The sequence below is a fragment of the Oncorhynchus gorbuscha genome, linkage group LG19, assembly GCF_021184085.1.
Source record: "Oncorhynchus gorbuscha isolate QuinsamMale2020 ecotype Even-year linkage group LG19, OgorEven_v1.0, whole genome shotgun sequence".
Classification (NCBI taxonomy): domain Eukaryota; kingdom Metazoa; phylum Chordata; class Actinopteri; order Salmoniformes; family Salmonidae; genus Oncorhynchus; species Oncorhynchus gorbuscha.
This window is the reverse complement of record NC_060191.1, coordinates 45,449,504-45,462,134: the sequence shown is the minus strand read 5'-3', so window position 1 is coordinate 45,462,134 and position 12,631 is coordinate 45,449,504. Positions and strand designations below refer to the sequence as shown.

General features: G+C 43.8%; 1 protein-coding gene across 1 annotated transcript; it reads right to left on the bottom strand.

The window, feature by feature from the left end:
- Window positions 1–9,829: 9,829 nt before the first annotated feature.
- On the bottom strand, window positions 9,830–11,223 carry LOC124004621 (olfactory receptor 11A1-like). Its single transcript, XM_046313265.1, has one exon. It carries the CDS (start codon window positions 11,221–11,223, stop codon window positions 10,273–10,275), a length of 951 nt encoding a protein of 316 aa, XP_046169221.1. The 3' UTR covers window positions 9,830–10,272.
- Window positions 11,224–12,631: the final 1,408 nt, after the last annotated feature.

Sequence of the window (12,631 nt, the reverse complement as noted above, 5' to 3'; positions counted from 1 at the left end):
TTTAGTCTTCCCACACCTGTTCCCGATCCTTTCCCCCTGATTAGAGTCCCTATTTCTTCCTTTGTGTTCCGTTCCTGTCCTGTCGGTTCCTTGTCTAGAATTCACCGTGCTGTGTTTGTGTATCGCCCTGTCGTGTCGTGTTTTCCTCAGATGCTGCGTGGTGAGCAGGTGTCTGAGTCTGTCTGGTTCAAGTGCCTTCCCGAGGCAACCTGCTGTTCACCTGCTGTTCAAGATCGAGTCTCCAGTTTGTCCTCGTCATTTCGAGTGAAAGTTGTGTTTTTTGTTTGTATTTACTTTACTGGATTAAAGACTCTGTTTTCGCCAAGTCGCTTTTGGGTCCTCTTTCACCTGCATGACACTTGTTCAATGAACCATAAACAATTAATGAACATGCACCTGTGGAATGGTCGTTACGACACTAACAGCTTACAAATGGTAGGCAATTAAGGTCACAGTTATGAAAACTTAGGACACTAAAGAGGCTTTTCTACTGACTCTGAAAAACACCAAAAGAAAGATGCACAGAGTCCCTACTTATCTGCGTGAACATGCCTTAGGCATGCTGCAAGGATGCATAAGGACTGCAGATGTGTCCATACTGTGAGACGCCTAAGAAAGCGCTACAGGGAGACAGCTGATCATCCTTGCAGTGGTAAACCATGTGTAACAACGCCTGCACAGGATCGGTACATCCGAACATCACACCTGTGGGACAGGCACAGGATGGCAACAACTGGCCGAGCTACATCAGGAACACACAATCCCTCCATCAGTTGTCATGTTTTGTCTTATATTGTCTTGTCATTATGCTTTCCCTTCTGTTCGTTTCCCCCTGCTGGTCTTTTTAGGTTCGTTCCCTTTTTTCTCTCTCCCTCCCTCTCTCTCCTCTCTCTATCGTTCCGTCCCTGCTCCCAGCTGTTCCTATTCCCCTACTCAATCATCTAATCTTTTCACACCTGTTCCGTATCTTGCCCTCTGATTAGAGTCCCTATTTCTTCCCTTGTCTTCCGTTTCTGTCCTGTCGGATCCTTGTATATTGTTCGCCGTGCTGTGTCTTGTTTCCCTCAGATGCTGCGTGTGAGCAGGTGTCTGAGTCTGCTACGGTCGGTGCCTTCCCGAGGCAACCTACAGTTTATGGTCGAGTCTCCAGTCTGTCCTCGTCACTACGAGTGGAATTAGTTTTTTATGTTTTGTTTTCTGCTCTGATTTGTCTAGGAGTATTGCCTATTTCCTTTACTGGAATAAAGACTCTGTTTTCGCCAAGTCGCTTTTGGGTCCTCATTCACCTGCATAACAGAAGGATCCGACCAAGAATGGACCCAGCGACTATGGATTCTCTCTACTCTACTCTCGAGTTCCAGGGAGCGATGCTCGGCAGACACGAGCAGGAATTGTCAGCTGCTCGGCATGCCGTTGAGACCCTGGCCGCTCAGGTCTCCGACCTCTCAGGACAGTATCAGAGTCTTCGTCTCGTGCCACCAGCTACTTCCGGGTCTTCCGAGCCTCCGGAACCTAGGGTTAATAACCCACCATGTTATTCTGGGCAGCCCACTGAGTGCCGCTCCTTTCTCACCCAGTGTGATATAGTGTTCTCTCTCCAACCCAACACATACTCAAGAGAGAGAGCTCGGATTGCCTACGTCATATCACTCCTTACTGGTCGGGCTCGGCAGTGGGGCACAGCTATCTGGGAGGCAAGCGCTGAGTGCACTAACGATTATCTGAACTTTAAAGAGGAGATGATAAGGGTTTTTGATCGTTCAGTTTTTGGGAAAGAAGCTTCCTGGTCCCTGTCTTCCCTATGTCAAGGTAATCGATCCATAACGGATTACTCTATAGAGTTTCGCACTCTTGCTGCCTCCAGTAACTGGAACGAGCAGGCGTTGCTCGCTCGTTTTCTGGAGGGACTCCACGCTAAGGTTAAGGATGAGATTCTCTCTCGGGAGGTTCCATCCAGCGTGGATTCTTTGATTGAACTCGCTATTCGCATTGAACGACGGGTAGACCTTCGTCACCGAGCTCATAGAAGAGAGCTCGCGTTAACTGTGTCTCCCCTCTCTCCGACACTACCATCTTTCCCCACTGACTCTGGTGTTGAGCCCATGCAGCTGGGGGGTATTCGCATTTCGACTAAGGAGAGGGAACGGAGAATCACCAACCGCCTCTGTCTCTATTGCGGTTCCGCTGGTCATTTTGTCATTTCATGTCCAGTTAAAGGCCAGAGCTCATCAGTAAGCGGAGGGCGACTGATAAGCGCTACTAGACGGTCCTCTCCGTCAAGTACCTGTACTACCTTATCGGTCCATCTACGCTGGACCGGATCGGCAGCTTCCTGCAGTGCATTAATAGACTCTGGGGCGGAGGGCTGTTTTATGGACGAAGCCTGGGCTCGGGAACATGACATTCCTCTCAGACAGTTAGGGAGCCCACGGTCATGTTCGCCTTGGATGGTAGTCCTCTCCCCAGTATATTATGTGAAACACTACCTTTAACCCTCACTGTATCTGGTAACCATAGTGAGACCATTTCTTTTTTGATTTTTTGTTCACCTTTTACACCTGTTGTTTTGGGTCATCCCTGGCTAGTGTGTCATAATCCTTCTTTTGATTGGTCTAGTAATTCTATCCTTTCCTGGAACGTTTCTTGTCATGTGAAGTGTTTAATGTCTGCTATTTCTCCTGTTTGTTCTGTCCCCTCTTCTCAGGAGGAACCTGGTGATTTGACAGGAGTGCCGGAGGAATATCATGGTCTGCGCACGGTCTTCAGTCGGTCCAGAACCAACTCCCTTCCTCCTCACCGGTCGTATGATTGTTGTTCTGATCTCTTCAAGAAGCGTTTGCATCCGCTCCTATCCTTGTTGCACCTGACGTCACTAAACAGTTTATTGTTGAGGTTGACGCGTCGGGGGTGGGCGTGGGAGCCATTCTGTCCCAGCGCTCCGATACTGACGATGGGGTCCACCCTTGTGCGTATTTTCTCATCGCCTGTCACCGTCGGAACGTAACTATGATGTGGCTAACCGCGAACTGCTCGCCATCCGTTTAGCCCTAGGCAAATGGCGACAGTGGTTGGAGGGGCGACCGTTCCTTTTGTCGTTTGGACTGACCAAAGGAACCTTGAGTACATCCGTTCTGCCAAACGACTGAATGCGCGTCATGCTCGTTGGGCGTTGTTTTTCGCTCGTTTCGAGTTCGTTATTTCTTATTGCCGGGTACTAAGAACACCAAGCCTCATGCTTTATCCCGTCTCTTTAGTTCTTCTGTGGCTTCTACCGATCCCGAGGGGATCCTTCCTGTTGGGCGTGTTGTCAGGTTGACAGTCTGGGGAATTGAAAGACAGGTTAAGCAAGCACTCACGCACACTGCGTCGCCGCGCGCTTGTCCTAGTAACCTTCTTTTCGTTCCTGTTTCTACTCGTCTGGCTGTTCTTCAGTGGGCTCACTCTGCCAAGTTAGCTGGCCATCCCGGCGTTCGAGGTACTCTTGCTTTTATTCGCCAGCGCTTTTGGTGGCCTACTCAGGAGCGTGACACGCGCCGTTTCGTGGCTGCGTGTTCGGACTGCGCGCAGAATAAGTCTGGTAATTTTTTTTCTGCTTCTGCTCCTGGTCTTGCTGGTTCTCAGTCTGTTCCCTGCCACCGCATCTCTCCTGGTCTTGTTCCTGCCCTTGCTGTGTCTCAGTCTGTCCCTAGTTGTTACTCTCCTGGCCTGTTTGGTCCTGTTTGCTCTAAAGCTTTCAGTTCTCTACCCGTGTCTCTTTTTTTTTTAGAATAGTACCCTAGTTTCCCTTTTTATCGTTTTCCGTTACGGTCCTGAGGAGAGGAGTTGGGTTCTTTCTCGGGACGTGCTGGACCGTTTGTGATCTATGATTTCCTCCGTTGCCGCCAGTGTTCCTCCTCGAGAGCGCCAGGAGGCGCTCGGTGAGTGGGGGGGTACTGTCATGTTTTGTCTTATATTGTCTTGTCATTATGCTTTCCCTTCTGTTCGTTTCCCCCTGCTGGTCTTTTTAGGTTCGTTCCCTTTTTTCTATCTCCCTCCCTCTCTCTCTTCTCTCTATCATTCCGTCCCTGCTCCCAGCTGTTCCTATTCCCCTACTCAATCATCTAATCTTTTCACACCTGTTCCATATCTTGCCCTCTGATTAGAGTCCCTATTTCTTCCCTTGTCTTCCGTTTCTGTCCTGTCGGATCCTTGTATATTGTTCGCCGTGCTGTGTCTTGTTTCCCTCAGATGCTGCGTGTGAGCAGGTGTCTGAGTCTGCTACGGTCGGTGCCTTCCCGAGGCAACCTACAGTTTATGGTCGAGTCTCCAGTCTGTCCTCGTCACTACGAGTGGAATTAGTTTTTTATGTTTTGTTTTCTGCTCTGATTTGTCTAGGAGTATTGCCTATTTCCTTTACTGGAATAAAGACTCTGTTTTCGCCAAGTCGCTTTTGGGTCCTCATTCACCTGCATAACATCAGTGCTCAGACTGTAAGGCAGGTCCTCACCAGACATCACAGGCAACAACTTCGCCAATGGGCACAAACTCACCGTCATTGGACAAGACAGGACTGGCAAAAGGTGCTCTTCACTGATGAGTCGGGGTTTTGTCTCACCAGGGGTGACGGTCAGATTCAAGTTTATAGTTGAAGGAATGAGCGTTACAACGATTTCTGTACTCTGGAGCGGGATTGATTTGGGGGTGGAGGGTCCGTCATGGTCTGGGCCGGTGTGTCACAGCATCATCAGACTGAGCTTGTTGTCATTGCAGGCAATCTCAACGATGTGCGTTACAGGGAAGACATCCTCCTCCCTCATTTGGTACCCTTCCTGTAGGCTCATCCTGACATGACCCTCCAGCATGACAATGCCACCAGCCATACTGCTCGTTCTGTGAGTGATTTCCTGCAAGACAGGAATGTCAGTGTTCTGCCATGGCCAGCGAAGAGCCCGGATCTCAATCCCATTGAGCATGTCTGGGACCTGTTGGATCGGAGGGTGAGGGCTAGGGCCATTTCCAACAGAAATGTCTGGGAACTTGCAGGTGCCTTGGTGGAAGTGTGGGGTAACATCTCACAGCACGAACTGGCAAATCCATGAGGAGGAGATGCACTGCAGTACTTAATGCAGCTGTTGGCTACACCGGATACTGACTGTTACTTTTATTTTGTTCAGGGACACATTATTCCATTTCTGTTAGTCACTTGTCTGTGGAACTTGTTCAGTTTTTGTCTCCATTGTTGAATGTTGTTATGTTCATACAAATATTTACATATGTTAAGTTTGCTGAAAATAAACGCAGTTGAAAGTGGGAAGACGTTTCTTTATTTGCTGAGTTTACATCATCATGATCATTGAGACGACTGTACAACCATTAAGATTAATTGTCAGATTCAACAGAAGATCTCTTTGTTTCTTGGGACCTAGAACAAGCATCTCTGTTTTGTCCGAGTTTAAAAGTAGAAAGTTTGCAGCCATCCACTTCCTTATGTCTGAAACACATGCTTCTAGCAAGGGCAATTTTGGGGCTTCACCATGTTTCATTGAAATGTACAGCTGTGTATCATCCGCATAGCAGTGAAAGTTAACATTATGTTTTCGAATAACATCCCCAAGAGGTAAAATATATAGTGAAAACAATAGTGGTCCTAAAACGGAACCTTGAGGAACACCAAAATTTACAGTTGATTTGTCAGAGGACAAACCATTCACAGAGACAAACTGATATCTTTCCGACAGATAAGATCTAAACCAGGCCAGAACTTGTCCGTGTAGACCAATTTGGGTTTCCAATCTCTCCAAAAGAATGTGGTGATCGATGGTATCAAAAGCAGCACTAAGGTCTAGGAGCATGAGGACAGATGCAGAGCCTCGGTCCGATGCCATTAAAATGTCATTTACCACCTTCACAAGTGCCGTCTCAGTGCTATGATGGGGTTTAAAACCAGACTGAAGAATTTCGTATACATTGTTTGTCTTCAGGAAGGCAGTAAGTTGCTGCGCAACAGCCTTTTCTAAAACTTTTGAGAGGAATGGAAGATTTGATATAGGCCGATAGTTTTTTATATTTTCTGGGTCAAGGTTTGGCTTTTTCAAGAGAGGCTTTATTACTGCCACGTTTAGTGAGTTTGGTACACATCCGGTGCATAGAGAGCCGTTTATTATGTTCAACATAGGAGGGCCAAGCACAGGAAGCAGCTCTTTCAGTAGTTTAGTTGGAATAGGGTCCAGTATGCAGCTTGAAGGTTTAGAGGCCATGATTATTTTCATCATTGTGTTAAGAGATATAGTACTAAAACACTTGAGCGTCTCTCTTGATCCTAGGTCCTGGGAGAGTTGTGCAGACTCAGGACAACTGAGCTTTGAAGGAATACGCAGATTTAAAGAGGAGTCCGTAATTTGCTTTCTAATAATAATCTTTTCCTCAAAGAAGTTCATGAATTTATCACTGCTAAAGTGAAAGTCATCCTGTCTTGGGGAATGCTGCTTTTTAGTTAGCTTTGCGACAGTATCAAAAAGGAATTTCTGATTGTTCTTATTAATTAATTAAGTTAGAAAAATAGGATGATCGAGCAGCAGTAAGGGCTCTTCGGTACTGCACGGTACTGTCAGTTAGGTGGTCCAAGCTGGTCGGAAGACTTCCAGTTTGGTGTAGCAGCAGTAAGGGCTCTTCGATACTGCACGGTACTGTCTTTCCAAGCTCGTCGGAAGACTTCCAGTTTGGTATGGTGCCATTTCCGTTCCAATTTTCTGGAAGCTTGCTTCAGAGCTCGGGTATTTTCTGTGTACCAGGGAGCTAGTTTCTTATGAGAAATTGTTTTAGTTTTTAGGGGTGCAACTGCATCTAGGGTATTGCGCAAGGTTAAATTGAGTTCCTCAGTTAGGTGGTTAACTGATTTTTGTCCTCTGGCGTCCTTGGGTAGACAGAGGGAATCTGGAAGGACATCAAGGAATCTTTGTGTTGTCTGTGAATTTATAGCACGGCTTTTGATGTTCCTTGGTTGGGGTCTGAGCAGATTATTTGTTGCAATTGCAAACATAATAAAATAGTGGTCCGATAGTCCAGGATTATGAGGAAAAACATTAAAATCCACAACATTTATTCCATGGGACAAAACTAGGCCCAGTGTAAGACTGTGACAGTCCAGAGACATGTTGGACAAAACCCACTGAGTCGATGATGGCTCCGAAAGCCTTTTGGAGGGGGTCTGTGGACTTTTCCATGTGAATATTAAAGTCACCAAAGATTAGAATATTATCTGCTATCTCCTAACTCAGTGATGAACGCTGTATATGGCCCAGGAGGCCTGTAAAACAGTAGCTATACAAAGTGATTGAGTAAGCTGCATAGATTTCATGACTAGAAGCTCAAAAGACGAAAACGTCATTTTTTTTTTGTAAATTGAAATTTGCTATCGTTAGCAACACCTCCGCCTTTGCAGGATGCACGGGGGATATGGTCACTAGTGTAACCAGGAGGTGAGGCCTCATTTAACACAGTAAATTCATCAGGCTTAAGCCATGTTAAGCCATGTTTCAGTCAGGCCAATCACATCAAGATTATGATCAGTGATTAGTTCATTGACTATAATTGCCTTTGAAGTAAGGGATCTAACATTAAGTAGCCCTATTTTGAGATGTGAGGTATCATGACCTTTTTCAATAATGACAGGAATGGAGGTGGTCTTTATCCTAGTGAGATTACTAAGGCGAACACCGCCATGTTTAGTTTTGCCCAACCTAGGTCGAGGCACAGACACTGTCTCAATGGTGATAGCTGAGCTGACTACACTGACTGTGCTAGTGGCAGACTCCACTACGCTGGCAGGCTGGCTAACAGCCTGCTGCCTGGCCTGCACCCTATTTCATTGTGGAGCTAGAGGAGTTAGAGCCCTGTCTATGTTGGTAGATAAGATGAGAGCACCCCTCCAGCTAGGATGGAGTCCGTCACTCCTCAGCAGGTCAGGCTTGGTCCTGTTTGTGGGTGAGTCCCAGAAAGAGGGCCAATTATCTACAAATTCTATCTTTTGGGAGGGGCAGAAAACAGTTTTCAACCAGCGATTGAGTTGTGAGACTCTGCTGTAGAGCTCATCATTCCCCCTAACTGGGAGGGGGCCAGAGACAATTACTCGATGCCGACACATCTTTCTAGCTGATTTACACACAGAAGCTATGTTGCGCTTGGTGATCTCTGACTGTTTCATCCTAACATCGTTGGTGCCGACGTGGATAACAATATCTCTATACTCTCTACACTCGCCAGTTGTAGCTTTAGCCAGCACCATCTTCAGATTAGCCTTAACGTCGGTAGCCCTGCCCCCTGGTAAACAGTGTATGATCGCTGGATGATCCATTTTAAGTCTAATACTGCGGGTAATGGAGTTTATTTGGATAGTTTATTATTTCCTAAAAATGTCCAGGTAATTCCTTGATAATAAGAAATACACTGTATATATTTTGTATTCAATTGAGAAATCAAAGGACTAGATACCTTTATTTTTCTCTTGATCCTAGGTCCTGGGAGAGTTGTGCAGACTCAGGACAACTGAGCTTTGAAGGAATACGCAGATTTAAAGAGGAGTCCGTAATTTGCTTTCTAATAATCATAATCTTTTCCTCAGTGATCCCAGAAAAATAAAGGTATCTTGTCCTCTGATTTCTCAATTGAATACAACATATATACAGTGTATTTCTTATTATCAAGCAATTACCTGGACATTTTTAGGAAATAATAAACTATCCAAATTTAGCAACAGGTTTTCAGAGGAAAAGCAAAGCTAGAGGCCATCTGTCAGATAGCTGGCACAGAGGTATTAGGTTACATTGAACAGTTGGCCCTCAGAAAACAATACATGCATTTGGTTGGATTTCATGGTATAGTATGTCCCTCAATTTCTCCCTCAAATTGTCACACAATCACCAAGCTTGTATATAACTTACATTGCCCATTATCCATTACTGATGTATGTGATAATAGTAGTGTCAGGTAGCGTAGCGGTTAGCATTTTGGACCAGTAATTGAAAGGTCACTGGTTCAAATAAGGTGAAGGCATATAACCCCAATTTACTCCAGGGGTGCCGTACTGCCTTGGGTGACCCAGTAAAACAACACACTTCACTGCACCTATCCGGTGTATGTGACAATAAAACATCTTATTTCTTTATGGTGGGCTAAGGGGTGGGCTTACCTTTTACACATTTAAACCCATTTATTCACAGTTGTCAATTGATCCTGAAAGTCTTGCATATCTTATGTAAGAAATTCAAAGTCATGAACTTCTGTTTTAAAAAGTTTTATTTAAATAATAATTGTATTGCATTATACAGGACTTATCTCAAAGTGTATAAAATATAAACTTGATAAAGACTTTAAAAAAATCCATGTATGTTTTTAAGACAAACTAGAAGAAGAATATTTTATTTTATGCACTGAGATTGTTGTGTAATGAGTCATATACTGTGTGTGTGTGTATGTGTATGTGTATGTGTGTGTGTATATATATATATTTATTTATATATATATATATACACATATATATATACTTATATATACAACAAAATATACTATATATAGGAGGATATACTGAGACATGATATTCCTCCGGCACTCTATATATATCACATGACAAGAAACGTTCCAGGACAGGATAGAATTACTAGACCATATCACAGCATATATGACCCAAAATATATAAATACTCAAATATATATAATATATGAAAGGAATATATAGAGAGAGAGAGAGAGAGAGAGAGAGAGAGAGAGAGAGAGAGAGAATCATGACATGACAATCATCAAATGTAGGATGAAAGGAAGGCCAGCCGATAGAGATGAGTCTTAAAGACTGCTTTCAAGGCCCCAACAGTCTGAGCAGCCCTGAGATTGTCCGGAAGAGAGTTCTAAAGGCGGTGGCTTGGTAGTTAAAGGCATGTCCCCTATTGTGCGGAGCCAGGTGCTAGGGGCGAGGAGCAGTTTGGCGTGGCTTGAACGTAGAGTGAGTGGAGGATCATAGGGGGAGAGTAAGTTTGACAGGTCAGTGGGTCCAATGCCATTTATGGCTTTGTAGACGAGGAGGGTAAGTCAATTTTTTGAATGATAGGTATCCAATGGAGACCAGCAAGTGAATTACACCAAGTAAATGGCAATATTTCACAAATCAGAAAATGTTTTACATGTCTGATTTTCACCATCCTCACCCATTCATTATTGCAACTAGCCTATAAATAACAAAAACACACAAGTGACATCACAAAAATCAACAATCAGGACAGAAAAGGTCACACTACTGTTTAGCTTATGTTTTAGGGTACAGACCTACAGGTAGTATGTATTTACAAGCCTGTCTGATTTTAGTCATCCTAACGCCATACATAATAGGGTTCAAAAGTGGCTGGCACATCAGAAAGTACACTGATAAAATAGTGTGAAGTACAGTTGGAACATTTCTCATAGGCCTATCAAATCTACTCTGGAGCAGATTTAAGAAACAGCCGAAAGAGAAGTTGAGCAGCGAGGCCAGGTGAGGAGTACAGGTGCTGAAAGCTTTCTGTCTGGTCTCAATGGAAGATTTCAAACAAATTCTCAGAATCTTAATATAAGAAAACAAAATAGTAATTAAAGGGACAACAACAGACAAAACAAGACTGTAGAGTCCATAGATGTTATTAACTGTTGTGTCTGAAGTTGAACAAGCAAGTTTCACCAGCAGGTAGTTGTCACAGTACACTTTGTCTATAACGTTCCCACACAATTTCAAGCGAATAGTTAAAGACAGTGTTATGATGCTTTTTGCAAAAGGGTACAACCATATTACACAAACTAAAATACACACCCTGTTGGGTGTCATGACGACATTATACTGTAGTGGATAACATATAGCAAGGTACCTGTCATAGGACATGACTGCTAAATTGCAGAATTCCATAGATCCATATGTGTATATGCAAAAGATCTGTAGGTAACAGTACACAGTGGAAACTGAATGGGCATCTGAAACCACATGAATCATAAGAGCAGGAAACAAAGCAGTGCTACCATACAACTCATTCACAAACAAACTGCACAGAAACAGATACATGGGTTCATGAAGGCTCCTCTCCATACATATAACCATGATAAGCACAATGTTCGCAAAGACTATGAAGATGTATAACACAGTTAATATAATCAAATAGAAGTACTTTAAGTGTCCACTGTCACTATATCCAGCTAGCATAAATGACGTGAATTGTGTTGAGTTTTCCATTTTCCTAATAGTACTTGGTTTGGTTCACAAGAATTAGATTTGGTTCACAAGACAAGGATAACAGTGTCTATCACGTGAATCTATCAAGCTCTTATTGACATCTCATAACTGCCACATTCTTAGAATTGCTAAAGATTTGCTAAGATTGTGCATTATTGCCACAGTAACCTGTTACGTGGCTGTCATGGACATTGAGTAGAACATACAGCAAACTTAATTCATCCCGAGTGTAGTTCACTAATATTATATATTATACAAATACAATTGACAAATTGTCTTAGCTCACAGATATTTGCTCTACTGTTACAAACACTCCAACCATAGTGTGTAAATGAAACAGGATGCTAGTCGTGCAGAGCTGTGGTGTGGTAACACTCCTCATCATAAGTCACATACATCTCCCCACCAGAGACCAGGGTTCAATCCCTGTGTCCACCTATCTCACTGCTTCTCCCACTTGACTGTCTCCCCCTCTGATTGTATTACTGTATAAAGAAAAACCAATAAAAATATATACATATACACATATACATATATATATATATTAATAACAGGATGTAAGTCTAGATCACCTGGTATCTTTTTCCAGATTGCATTGGTGTAGACAGACCTTCTGTATGGTCTGTGCCGGTGGGCTATTCCACACTAAACTACTGTCATATCACCGACCTTTTATACCCTTTAAAGGAAGAAAAAAACTATATAAAGCAGTGTGTTTACTTGAACTCCAATGACACCAATAATTAAATTGTCATAGTGGGACTCCCAGCCTCCAGTGGGTGGTTAGGCTAGTGCAGTGTCGGCTTGGCCAATAAACGGCATAAGCAGTCACTTAGTTTGTATTTGTGTGTTTGTTGTGTGTGTTAAGGAGTTGGAGGAGCCCAGGTCTGCCTTTCTGCAATTAGTACTTTCCTGAGCACAGATTATTCTACAGTCTCAATCTTTCTCTCTCTATCTCTCTCTCTCTGTGTTTGTGTGAACACATGAACCATGTAGGCCATGAACAGAAATATGATTAAACAAATATATCATGGCTTCTTGCATCATTAAACAATTCATTGATATTTAGAATACACTGCACATGCACAATTACAAAGCAGATGCATAAGACGTAGACATCGCTCCAACAATGTCTTAATTTACTTTCACCAGACAAGTTGCTCTCCAAAGCTCGGAAGACATTCATAGACAGTGTGACGAAGCCAGTGATCAAGCAGCTCCTGGATGACCTTTTTGGAGGACAAGGTGCTGAACGATGAAGAGACAGAATCGGTGACGGAGGAGAACAGCACTAGGGCAGAGCAGGCACGATGCCTTATCGATATGGTGCGGAAGAAAGGGAGCAAAGCCTGTGAGAAGATGATTGCCAGAGTTCAGGAGAGAGATCCTGGACTTTATGACAAAATGG

Bases quoted from the DNA above. Each gene is read 5' to 3' on its own strand.
- LOC124004621 (XM_046313265.1), bottom strand. From the start codon at position 11,223: ATGGAAAACTCAACACAATTCACGTCATTTATGCTAGCTGGATATAGT.